The 12,115-nt window shown below is 36.1% G+C and overlaps 1 protein-coding gene across 1 annotated transcript; it reads left to right on the forward strand.

Moving 5' to 3' along the window:
• Positions 1-1,242: 1,242 nt before the first annotated feature.
• INSL5 (insulin like 5) lies at positions 1,243-5,031 on the forward strand. The gene is made up of 2 exons (XM_007978393.3): positions 1,243-1,472; positions 4,526-5,031. The coding sequence occupies exons 1-2, from the start codon at positions 1,298-1,300 to the stop codon at positions 4,756-4,758; spliced, it is 408 nt and encodes a 135-aa protein (XP_007976584.1). The 5' UTR covers positions 1,243-1,297; the 3' UTR covers positions 4,759-5,031.
• The last annotated feature ends 7,084 nt before the right edge of the window (positions 5,032-12,115 follow it).

Consider the following 12,115-nt stretch of genomic DNA (forward strand, 5'->3'; position numbering starts at 1 on the left):
TGCTGGGATTACAGGCGTGAGCCACCGCGCTTGGCCTATTAGCTGTTTATTGTAACAAGTGGGATACACATTATCACATTAGCTCTACGAGGCAGTTACAATCATCAACACTATTTTACAAAGAAGGATGCTTTAAAAAACTTGCTTAAGAGTCTAGATCTGGGCCGGGCGCGGTGGCTCAAGCCTGTAATCCCAGCACTTTGGGAGGCCGAGACGGGCGGATCACAAGGTCAGGAGATCGAGACCATCCTGGCTATCACGGTGAAACCCCGTCTCTACTAAAAATACAAAAAATTAGCCGGGCGCGGTGGTGGGCGCCTGTAGTCCCAGCTACTCGGGAGGCTGAGGCAGGAGAATGGCGTGAACCCGGGAGGCGGAGCTTGCAGTGAGCTGAGATCCGGCCACTGCACTCCAGTCTGGGCGGCAGAGCGAGACTCCTTCTCAAAAAAAAAAAAAAAAAAAAAAAAAAGAGTCTAGATCTGGTAAGTAACAGCCAGGTAACAGCAACAGCCAGGATTCAAACTCAGGACATAAGAACTTGCTTATTTAAGTGTGATATCCCATTGCTCTGACATTCATGTTGCTTTCAATATTCAAAAAAACCCTTGTGAGATGGGTCTTCCCATTCTAGAGATATGGTTATTGAGGTTCAAAAAGTTTTGTTGTTGTCGTTTTTTTTTTTTTTTTTTTTTTTTTTAGAGACAGGATTTCACCATCACCCAGGCTGGAGTACTGTCATGGCTCATTGTAACCTTGAACTCCTGGGCTCAAGTGTGCCATTGTGCCTGAGCAATTTTAAAATTTTCTGTAGAGATGGGGGTCTTGCTATGTTGCCCAGGCTGGTCTTGAACCCCTGACCTCAAGTGATCTGCCTGCATTGGCCTCCCAAAGTGCTGGGGTTACAGGTGTTGGCCACCAGGCTTTGCTCCAACTCAAAAAGTTTAAAACTTGCCTATGTCACTCAGTAAGTAGCAAGGCTGAGATTGAAACTCATTCTTGGCAACTTTCAAAGTCCGTGATTTTTCCATAATGCCTTCCAAGAAGGCATCTGTTTTTATCATCTCACAGATGCGTTGACGGTATTCAGGAGTGACTGGATAGCTGACAATAATCATAAAACCACATTTTCAAAACTTTACTGTGTAACCCTATGTGCTTAGCAAATATTGTAAAAATGAGGTTCTGACCAATAAAATGTCAGGAAAGTTAGTATAAATTGGTCAAGAGGGTGACAGTCACTCCAGAATTTGATTTGACCATACTTACCATATCAGATTCTCGTTCAGTCCTCAGCAAAATGAAGGGCTGTATTTTCACTCTGTTTCTATTCTCTGTCCTATTTGCCATCTCAGAAGTGAGGAGCAAGGAGTCTGTGAGACTCTGCGGGGCAGAATATATACGGACAGTCATCTACATCTGTGCCAGCTCCAGGTGGAGAAGGCATCTGGAGGGGATCCCTCAAGCTCAGCAAGGTAACAGTAACTCATGTGTCTCCTTTATTTTCCTTTCACGTGTCTCTTATTTTTTCAAGCTGCGTTTTAAACCATTATTTCATTAAGTGTTTCTCTAAGTACTGTTGAGGCATTTTTTATGTCAATTTAAGGGATTAATTATCAAAATATACTGAATTTAGCTTGGGGAGGTGATGAGCATGCTACCTTTCAGAAAATAAGGACCTCCTTTTTTAGTCCCCTGCTTGAAATCATTTGATTGCATGACCACTTCAATGAGCTCAGCATCTGTGGAAGGTACTATGGAAGCTACAGCGAAGCATGTGATTTCAAGGAGCATGTTGAAGTAGCAAGACTTTCACACATGAGTAATTATACAGTATAATAAGTTAGAATTCAGGCAGTTGTTAAATATGGATGCAAGGAAAGAAGCTGACCTTAATTGAGCATGTTTAAGTCCCAGGAAGTTACATGTGCAACATTTCATTCAGCTTTCTGATAAGGATCCTGTGAAGCAAGCAAAATTACCACCATTTATCATTTTACCAAGAAGAAAATTCTTTCTCCCAGCTAGTGAAAATGTGGCTAGGTAGCAAACCGGGTCTATCTGGCTTCAAGAGCCAAGGTCTTTACTAATTCCATACTGAGTCTCAGGTGGGAAAGAGAAGGTGGTGGACTTTTGTAATAAGTGACAGCATCATGGAGGTGGTGGTTGTTGACAGAGGCCCTGAAGGATTTGGGGATTATGAAAGGTGGTGGGGAAGCAGGGTGGGAATTCTAGTAGTAGGAATTGCCTGATCAGAATTTTGAAGGTAGAAATGAACCAAATGTCTTTCAGAAACAGGGAAGTGACTGACTTTACTATATTTCTTTATTATACAATTCAACTAACTTGAAAGTTTGACTGAAATTCTTTCTGTTAATTATATATTAAAGTATGAGGTAGAATTTATTTAAAATCCTATTTTTAAATTTTTATTTATTTATTTGATTAGAGACAGAGTCTTGCTCTCTCACCCAGGCTGGCACAACTATACCTCACTGAAGCCTCAAACCCCTGTACTCAAGTGACCCTCTCACCTCAGCCTCCTGAGTAGGTAGGACTACAGGTGTGTGCCACCACATCTGGCTAATTTTAAAATATTTTGTAGAGATGGGGTCTTGCAATGTTGCCCAGGCTGGTCTCAAACTCCTGGCCTCAAGCAGTCTTCCGTCTCGGCCTCCCAAAGCACTGGGATTACAGGCATAAGGCACTGGGCATGGCTGAAAATCCTATTTTAAAAATTATTTTCTTAATTGATAAAAATTATATATATTTATTGTGTACAACATATTGTTTTGAAATGTGTATACATATAATATACATGTATGTATAGCTAAATTAAGCTAATTAACATATGCATTACCACACATACTTATGTCTTTGTGATGAGGATACTTAAAATCTACTCTTTTAGCAATTTCAGGAATACAATGCATTGTTATTAACTATAGTCACCATGTTGTACAATAGACTTCTTGAACTTATTCCTCCTAACTGAAATTCTGTACTCTTGACCATCTCTTCCCCCACCATACCCCTCACCCTCTGATAACCATCATTCTCCGCTATACATTTTTGAGTTTGAAGTTTTTAGATTCCACATATAAGTGAGATCATGTGGTGTTTGTTTTTCTGTGCTTTGCTTAAGAGTCTATTTTAATAATTGATTGTATTTGCTATGTTTTATTCTAAAAAGTTAAAAAGGAAAAATGTGGTGACCATATGTATGATTGTTAAGGTTTCAGTTTAATTTAAAATGATGTTGGTAATGAAAACATTTTAGAAAATGTCCAAAACTGTTCATATTTGGGCTATTGTATTGAAAAAGCATGCATTTTCCATTTTCACTACCACTTTAATATTGAGGTTCGTATGACTAGATGCTAACAAAAATTATATGGGTTTTTAACCTTAAGAGAGTAAGTGTAATTTACAGGATTTACAACAATCTCTGGAATAGCAAACCAAAATACATTATAAAAAATACATTTGGGATATCTCTGAAACACATAGGGCAGTGGAATGGATGTCTGTAAGGCTAGCTCTGTTGGACATCACTGAAATCATACTACTACTTATTAAATCTTTCTCAGATTTTCAGAGTGTTTTCCCATACATTATTTATCTGATCAATTCTGGTTTACCAACCAGCATCCATTCACTTAATTTTTCATGGTGCCTGCTGGTGTGCTACTGCACTGACAAGTCAATTTGAACTAAATAAAAGTGAGAGAAGCTTATATGTGAACTTTGGAAACAACACTTAGGCAAAAACTGAATTTCGGCCGGGCACGGTGGCTCAAGCCTGTAATCCCAGCACTTTGGGAGGCCGAGACGGGCGGATCATGAGGTCAGGAGATCGAGACCATCCTGGCTAACACGGTGAAACCCCGTCTCTACTAAAAAATACAAAAACTAGCCGGGCGAGGTGGCGGGCGCCTGTAGTCCCAGCTACTCGGGAGGCTGAGGCAGGAGAATGGCGTGAACCCGGGAGGCGGAGCTTGCAGTGAGCTGAGATCTGGCCACTGCACTCCAGCCCGGGTGACAGAGCGAGACTCCGTCTCAAAAAAAAAAAAAAAAACAACTGAATTTCACTTTTTATTTTCAGATATAGAGGTTTAAGTCTCCATTTCCTTCTTTACTGATCAAGATTGCAGAGCATACACAAGGTTGTTTTTTTGTTTACGTGTTTTTTGTTTATAGCACATAACTAATAACTTTGGAAGTTGCTGGTCATCCCGCAGAGGTAGCGAGTAAAAGAAGTCAAGTCCTGACTAGCTGAGCGACACTGGCTGTCACTCCTCCTCTTTGCACTCAAGTTTCTGCCTCTGTAAAATGAGGAGAGTGGAGATGACTGTGCTCTCCCCAAAATGTCTAATCTCTCTGAAACCAGACCAACATTTAAAAAAATTATGTGTAGGATTCTATTTCATTTCAGGGATCCAGTTCATTTCCCCAACAGTGTAATGTGGTTGCTGCCTTCTTTGTAGGAGCTGTCTAAGGATGTATTATTTTTTTCTCTTCCATACAGCTGAGACAGGAAACGCCTTCCAGCTCCCAAATAAACGTGAGTTTTCTGAGGAAAATCCAGCGCAAAACCTTCCGAAGGTGGATGCCTCAGGCGAAGACCATCTTTGGGGTGGACAGACGCCTACTGAAGAGCTTTGGAAGTCAAAGAAGCATTCAGTAATGTCAAGACAAGATTTACAAACTTTGTGTTGCACTGATGGCTGCTCCATGACTGATTTGAGTGCTCTTTGCTAAGACAAGAGCAAATACCCAATGGGTGGCAGAGCTTTATCACATGTTTAATTACAGTGTTTTACTCCCTGATAGAACACTAATATTGTGTTATTAAAATGATAGCTTTTGGGTAGGCAAAACTTCTTTTCTAAAAGGTATAGCTGAGTGGTTGAAACCATAGTGATCTATATTTTCTCCCTTTGCCAAGGTTAGTGAACTGTTCTTTTCAAATTCTACTAATGCTTTGAAATTTCAAATGCTGTGCAAAATTGCAATAAAAATGCTATAAATCAAGCTCACTGTGCTGTTTTCTTTTTAAAAAATTGTAAACAACTTTTAAACAGTAGACAGAAAATGCTGGTGATTGGAAAATCTAAAAATATACATAAAAAATAAACATCAACTATTATCTCATCATCCAGAAATAACTATTCATTCTTAATGTTTGAGTTACTGTGTATTGTTACTGAAAACTTAAACATTGATTCATAGTGTAAACCAAAAAGTATCTGAGACAGCTCTCAATCAATTTAGAAGTTTATGTCCCCAAGGTTAAGGATGTCCACCCAGGATACAGGTCTGTGCCTTTCTCCAAAGATGACTTTGAGGGCTTCAATATTTAAAGGGGAAAGGGTGGATATTGGGGAAAGAGGAATAACTTTTTTTTTTTTTGAGACGGAGTCTTGCTCTGTCGCCAGGCTGGAGTGCAGTGGCGCAATCTCGACTCACTGCAACCTCCTCCTCCCAGGTTCAAGTGATTCTTCTGCCCCAGCCTTTCAGGTAGCTGGGACTACAGGAGTGCACCACCACACCCAGCTAATTTTTGCATTTTTAGTACAGACGGGGTTTCACCATATTGGCCAGGATGGTCTAGATCTCTTGACTTCGTGATCAGCCTACCTCTGCCTCCCAAAGTGCTGGGATTACAGGTGTGAGCCACCGCGCCTGGCCAAGGAATACTTTTTAAAAGGTGTGGATAGGTGAGAAGCAAAGGGTTGTATTCTTCTGAGCCTTTAATCAACCATTCACATGTGATAGGAGAGTAGAGAAAGAGTCACTTGTGCATCAGTCCAGCTCAGTGAATCTGCATTTTTACATAAGATAAATATAGGAGAGAGGAAGCAATCAGACATGCATTTGTCTCAGGTGAACAGAGGGATGACTTTTAGTTCTCTTCTTTGTCCCACACCTGTGAAGATAAGCTATCAATTTACATTGTCGGAGTGAAATCTGACAGAACTGTTTTAGGGTAAAGATCTTGGGGCCCACAAAACTTTCCTAGTGGGCAAATTGTGAGGGAGGTATGTAGCTTGTTCAATCTTTGTAGTTATCTTAGGAATAAAATGGGAGGCAGGATTGCCTGATGCAGTTCCCAGCTTGACTTTTCCCTTTGGCTTAGTGATTTTCGAGTCCTAAGATTTATTTTCCTTTCACAACAGTCAAATATGAGAATCTAAACAAAGTGCTTTTCTCAAAGGACCTACAGTGCTCAATACATGTTTCCTAATAATCATGTAGTCCTTCAACGTTATATGTGAGAATAGCTGGAGGCATATATGTATTCACCAGGTCCCACAAACAGGTGAAACTCAGAATACGTTAAGTAATAAGCTTCTTCCTGTAGTATGAGCCACCTTGGTTTTGCCTTTCTACTGCATTCTATTCTCATTCTGGAATTTGTGAAACAAAGACCCAGATAACCAAGTCATTGTTATGCAATTGGATGTCTTCCCAGATAAAATGACAAAAGACAGAGTAAGGATATCACAAAACAATGCTTTTATTTCTAACTCTGACAGCGAACTCCCCCAGTGGGTTGTAACAAGAGTTAGAATCTCTGTTCATCTAAGTGCCGCTCTTATTGATACAATAGTCCATATTGGAAATCCATCTACTAAAACCTGGGCACTTAAATTGTGTCAAGGCATTATGAATGGAATTTAAACACTTTCCTTCACATATTTGCTGCAGAAAACGTATGAGGGTGTGAAAATACTTCGCCACCATTTTGCAGATGAGGAAACTGAGGCTCAGTAGAAGTAAGTAAATGTGCCCTAAGTCACACAAGTTAGTGGATGGTGTTACTTACTGGATCCAAACTTAGGCTGCTTAGTGATTCAAGACAGTTACACCAATCTGTACTAGTAGTCAAAATACTCTTTACTACCAGGCACTCTGACTTTTCAAAGCAAGTCAGTTTCACTGAAGAATATCCTTGATGAAGCAGTAAAAATTACATTAATCTCAACCCTTGAGTACATGTCTTTTCAATATTCTGGGTGATGTAATGGGAAGACTGGATGAGGCATTGCTGTAGCATACTGAAGTATGATGGTTGTCTCAAGCATAAGCATTTATGTATTTAAATTGCAAACTTAAAATTTATGTAATTAAATTGTGAGCTGCTTTTTCCACGAAGCACTATTTTTTTCTTTTTTTTTTTTTTAAAGAAAGAGTGAAAATTTAGTTATTCAGATTTTGGGATTTGAAATGAAATAAGATTTGAAAAGTGAATGAAGTGAAACTTTCACTTCAAGGAAAACAACTGACAGTATTTGTTGCTGATGATAAAATTTAAGCTTTCGAGAAATTTTGGGAAACTCATCCCCTACCATCAGCATCAGTGATGATATTAATGAATTTGATTTTTTGACATTGTGTGTCAACATTTGGAAGATATGCATAACTTAGCAAACCAATATTTTCCAAATGATCAATGCATGATATTATAAAATAATGAATGGGTAAAATATCCACTCAAAGAGCAAAATAAAAATTTTAATCTAACAGTACAAATGATTCATTGATATGACTTCACATTTACATGGCAATCTAACTATAATAAATAACTGCTTGTTGAGTTTGGGGATATATCAAAAAAAGAATTTAAAAACTATCTGAAAACATTATTAAAATAATCTTCCCTTTCCAAGTAAATATCTATATGAGGCGGATTTCCTTCATGTATGTCAACCAATACCACACACAGCAACAGATCAAATGCAGCAACTGGTATGAGAATCAAGCTGTCTTTACCAAGCCAGCCATTAGAGATTTACACAAATCTGCAACAATGCAAGTCTTCTTACCAAAGGTTTTTTTTTTTTTTTTTTTTTTTTTGGTGAAATATAAGTAGTTTGTTGTTGTTGTTGCTGTTTTTTGGAGATGGAGTCTCACTCTGTTGCCCAGGCTGGAGTGCAGTGGCATGACCTCAGCTCACTGCAACGGGGCTCAAGTGATTCTCTTGCCTCAGCCTCCCTAGTAGCTGGGATTACAGGCATGTGCCACAAGGCCTGGCTAATTTTTGTATTTTTAGCAGGGATGGCATTTAACCATGTTGGCCAGGCTGGTCTTGAACTCCTGATCTCAAGTGATCCTCCCGTGTTGGCCTCCCAAAGTGCTGGTATTACAGGCATGAGCCATCATGCCTGGCCAAGTTCTTATAAAATATGGTATTTGTGTTGACATGGTGGATTTATTATTTTTAAATGGATTAATAAATTTAAATTTCTCAGTTTTAAATTTCAATGCAGTAAATATTCATAGATTCAACTCACATAAACAAAAGTTCTTTGAAGTTCTTAATAATTTTTTAAGAGTGCAAAGGAGTTCTGAGACTAAAATATTTGAGGACTGCTATTCTATAATATGTATTGCCACTTTTTTTATTACATCAGTAGGTATTCAGATTGTTTTCAGTATTTGCCATTACAAATAAAGATGCAATAAACAACTTTCTTCATATATCCTGATGTACTGACACTTATTTCTGTGTCAGTACGTAGCTTACCAGGTTGCTGGGGAAAGCAGTAAATACATATTTGCATTATATTTTTGTTATTTATTTACTATATTCTTGTTTATATTTATTAGTTATTATAAATGTATTTATATAATTTAAGTACATGGAGAAACAAAGAAGAAAAATGGAACCTCATCTCTCAATAAATCCTGTAACGACTTTTTTTTCAGGGAAAAAGGAGAATATATGCATAAGGTTAGGAAATGCAAACAGTCCACAGAAGCATAAAATAAATCAAAAGCCTCGCTCTCCTTTATTTGATTCTAAAGTAATACTATAACCCTTATTAAGAGTTTCTTATAACTTCTGCCAGAAGTAAAAATCATATTTATAATGAATTCATGTGGTGTAACTGCAAATACAGCTAGGCAGGTTTATCTATCTATCTATCTATCTATCTATCTATCTATCTATCTATCTATCAATCATCTATCTGTATAATCTATCTAATGGATCTATCTCTATAGCATAGACTTTTAACTGTCCACCGAAAATTTCTTCTTCTCTTCCTGTTGGGCACACAGCTCAACTACATTTCTCAGCCTCCTTTGTGTTTATGTTTGGTCATGTGACTGAGTTCCAGCCTACTAAATGTGAGTAGTAGTGATATGTGCCACTTCCAAGACAAGTCCATAAAATCCCCCACCCTCTCACTTAACTTAACAAGCATTAACTTTTGAGTTGTTTTATATTTAAGTCTATTTTTAAGGCAGTAAACCTACTCTAATACAGTATTTACTGGATCTATCATCCTATTTTACACCAAAATGGATTACACACAGTGTCCTACATCTCATTGTTGTTGTTTTATTTAATATATCTTCATATATTTCAATAACATCTCAATATATGTATTTTAAATTTAAACATATAACAAGAGATGACCATCTAAAAAGTGTGCATTAATTCATATTTCCACTAGAAATTTATGAGAGAGCTTATATTCTCACCTGTCTATGATGTCATTACACTTGCAAAAATTTGGTGAAATTAGGTGAAATATTAAACATAATTTTTGGATTGAATTGCATTCACTTGACCATGGAGTGATCACCTTTTGTATTTATCGACCACTTGTATTTTCTCTTGTGTAAATTAATCTGTCCATATGATTTGCCCATTTTTCTATGTATTTTTCTAATCAAATTTCAAAGCTTTTTATATTAAGAATACTAACTTTTTGACTGCTCTCCAGATAAAATATTTTCTCCTAGTCTTTTATGTTTTTACTTCATTTAGGATATCCTTTGACATACGATGTCTGTCTTTTTCTTTTACAGTTTCTGAATTTCCTGCTTTGCTTAGGAAGATCTCCCTTTCTGTGAGGTTGCACAAGAATTCTCCTAAGTTTTATTCTAATAATTTTGTGGTTTATCCTTTGAATTTATATCTAATTCATCCTACATTTGTTTTCGTATAGCATGAAGTGGTTAATTTTAATTTTCTCCAGATAGATAGCAAATTTTTCCTGCATCATTTATTAAATGAATTGTCTTTCTCCTGTAAAAATTTCACATCACTTTAATCGTATGTTGTTTCCATTATACTTTGAACTATTATAGACTGTTTATTCTGTTCACTGATCTATTTACCCTGGGTTAACCCTATCCTATTTTGACTGTGGTAGCTTTGTGGTAAATTCTAATATCTAGTAAGAAAAGTTGCCCATCTCTATAGCTTTTCTAGAAATAATTTTTATGACTATTATGAGACATACACTTCCATATGAATTTGTTATTCTGTACTAAAAATATCTCATTGGAATTATGATTTGAATTGCATTACACGCATACCAATGTAGGAAACATTTACATTCTAGGATGTTAAGAATTTCTATTTAGAATAATTACTATAACATAGTTTATTTTAAATATTTAAATAATTTTATTTATATAGGTATTATACATTTTAATTTAAACTTATGCCGGAATTTTTTGCCACTATGAATGAGAAATTTCTTCCATGTTCATTTCTAATTACTTGTTGCAGTGCAAAGAAAAATCTTGAGTTTTAAAACATTATCTCCAAGCACCTTGTCAAGTAATTTTATTAAATTTAATAGCTGCTTGACTAGTTCATTTTGGATTTTTGAGGTATGCAATATTATCATCTACAATGAAAAGATACTTCCATCTCTTCTTTTGCAGGATTTAAGCTGATTGTGTCATATTCTTGACTTATTACCTTACTCATTATTCAGTAATTATTTATTGAGAGAGTAATGTGCCAGGCATGGTTCTAGGTAGTAAGGATACAGCTGTGAATAGAACAGAAAAAGTGCATATTCTAATGGATGGCACACGTAAACAGGAGTAATATTAGATTATAATTGATGCTGAGAAGAATAAACCATGGAAGGGGGATAGGAAAGCTTGGGTGGGGGGATAAAGGGAAATGAGTTTTAAGCAGGGTGGTCAGGGAAGGCCTCTCAGGGAAGGTGACCACTAAAAACGTCTAAATCAAGCTTGTCCAATCTGTGGCCCATGGGCTGTATGCAGCCCAGGAGAGTTTTGAATACTGCCCAACACAAATTATAAGCTTTCCTAAAATATTATGAGTTTTTTTGTGTTGGTTTTTTTTGTTGTTGTTTTGTTTTGTTTTGTTTTAGCTCGTCAGCTATCAGTGTTAGTGTATTTTATGTGTGGCCCAAGACAATTCTTCTTGTTCCAATGTGGCCCAGGGAAACCAAAAGATTGAACACCCCTGATCTAAATGATAATAACGGCAGCAGACATCTCTCCCATGTTCCTAATTGTAATGGAAAAGGCGTTAGCATTCACTACTCAGTACGACATTTGTTGGTTGAAATATGAATAAATAAAACAATAAATAATGAATTTATATTATACATGTGTATATAATATTCAGAATTATCTTAAAAGTATTATTCTATTACGTATTGCTGAAGGACTTATTTTGCTGGAAATTCTTCTAAATTTCATAAAATACACACTTAATTTTATAATATGGTATTTTTCTCTTTAGTAAATGTGAAGAGTTCTGTTGACAAGCTTTCTTATGTTGAAATGTCTCTATATTCTAAGAATAAATTCATTTGATCATAGTATAACATTCTTCTAATACTCAGAAGCATTGCATTTGTTAATATTTTGTTTAGAATTTTCGTATCTGTGTTCATAAATAAAACTGATCTCTATATGTTTTGCCAATAAAGATTATTCTAGCTTTATAAAATGAAGGCATTATTTGTTCTTTAAAAATCTGGAAGAAAAAGTTGTAATAATATCTTTAGCCTCGTGACTTAAAAAAATTCACTGGAGTATAATACACATACAATCAAGTACATGACTTTTAAGTGAACTTTTACTCATTTGTATACAAATGAATTATTAAAATATTTCCAGTTATTAATAATGTATTCTCTTTTTATATACCACTGCACTTTATTTGTTAACGTTTTGTTTAATATACATTTTCATAAACAACATTTATGTTTTTTATAATATCATGTTAATACATTTTTTAAAAACATTTATGCTTTTTCTGTAATATATTGATATCAGGGTTAAGCTAGCTCCATAAAATGAGTTAGAAAGTGGTCCTTCTTTCTTTAAT

This window comes from Chlorocebus sabaeus, chromosome 20 (assembly GCF_047675955.1).
Source record: "Chlorocebus sabaeus isolate Y175 chromosome 20, mChlSab1.0.hap1, whole genome shotgun sequence".
Lineage (NCBI taxonomy): Eukaryota > Metazoa > Chordata > Mammalia > Primates > Cercopithecidae > Chlorocebus > Chlorocebus sabaeus.

What these genes read in the sequence shown, in the direction of transcription:
- INSL5 (XM_007978393.3), top strand. Translation starts at nt 1,298, where the DNA reads ATGAAGGGCTGTATTTTCACTCTGTTTCTATTCTCTGTCCTATTTGCC. An exon ending in GATCCCTCAAGCTCAGCAAG is followed by an intron (nt 1,473 to 4,525) that starts GTAACAGTAACT and finishes TCTTCCATACAG; the next exon opens with CTGAGACAGGAAACGCCTTC.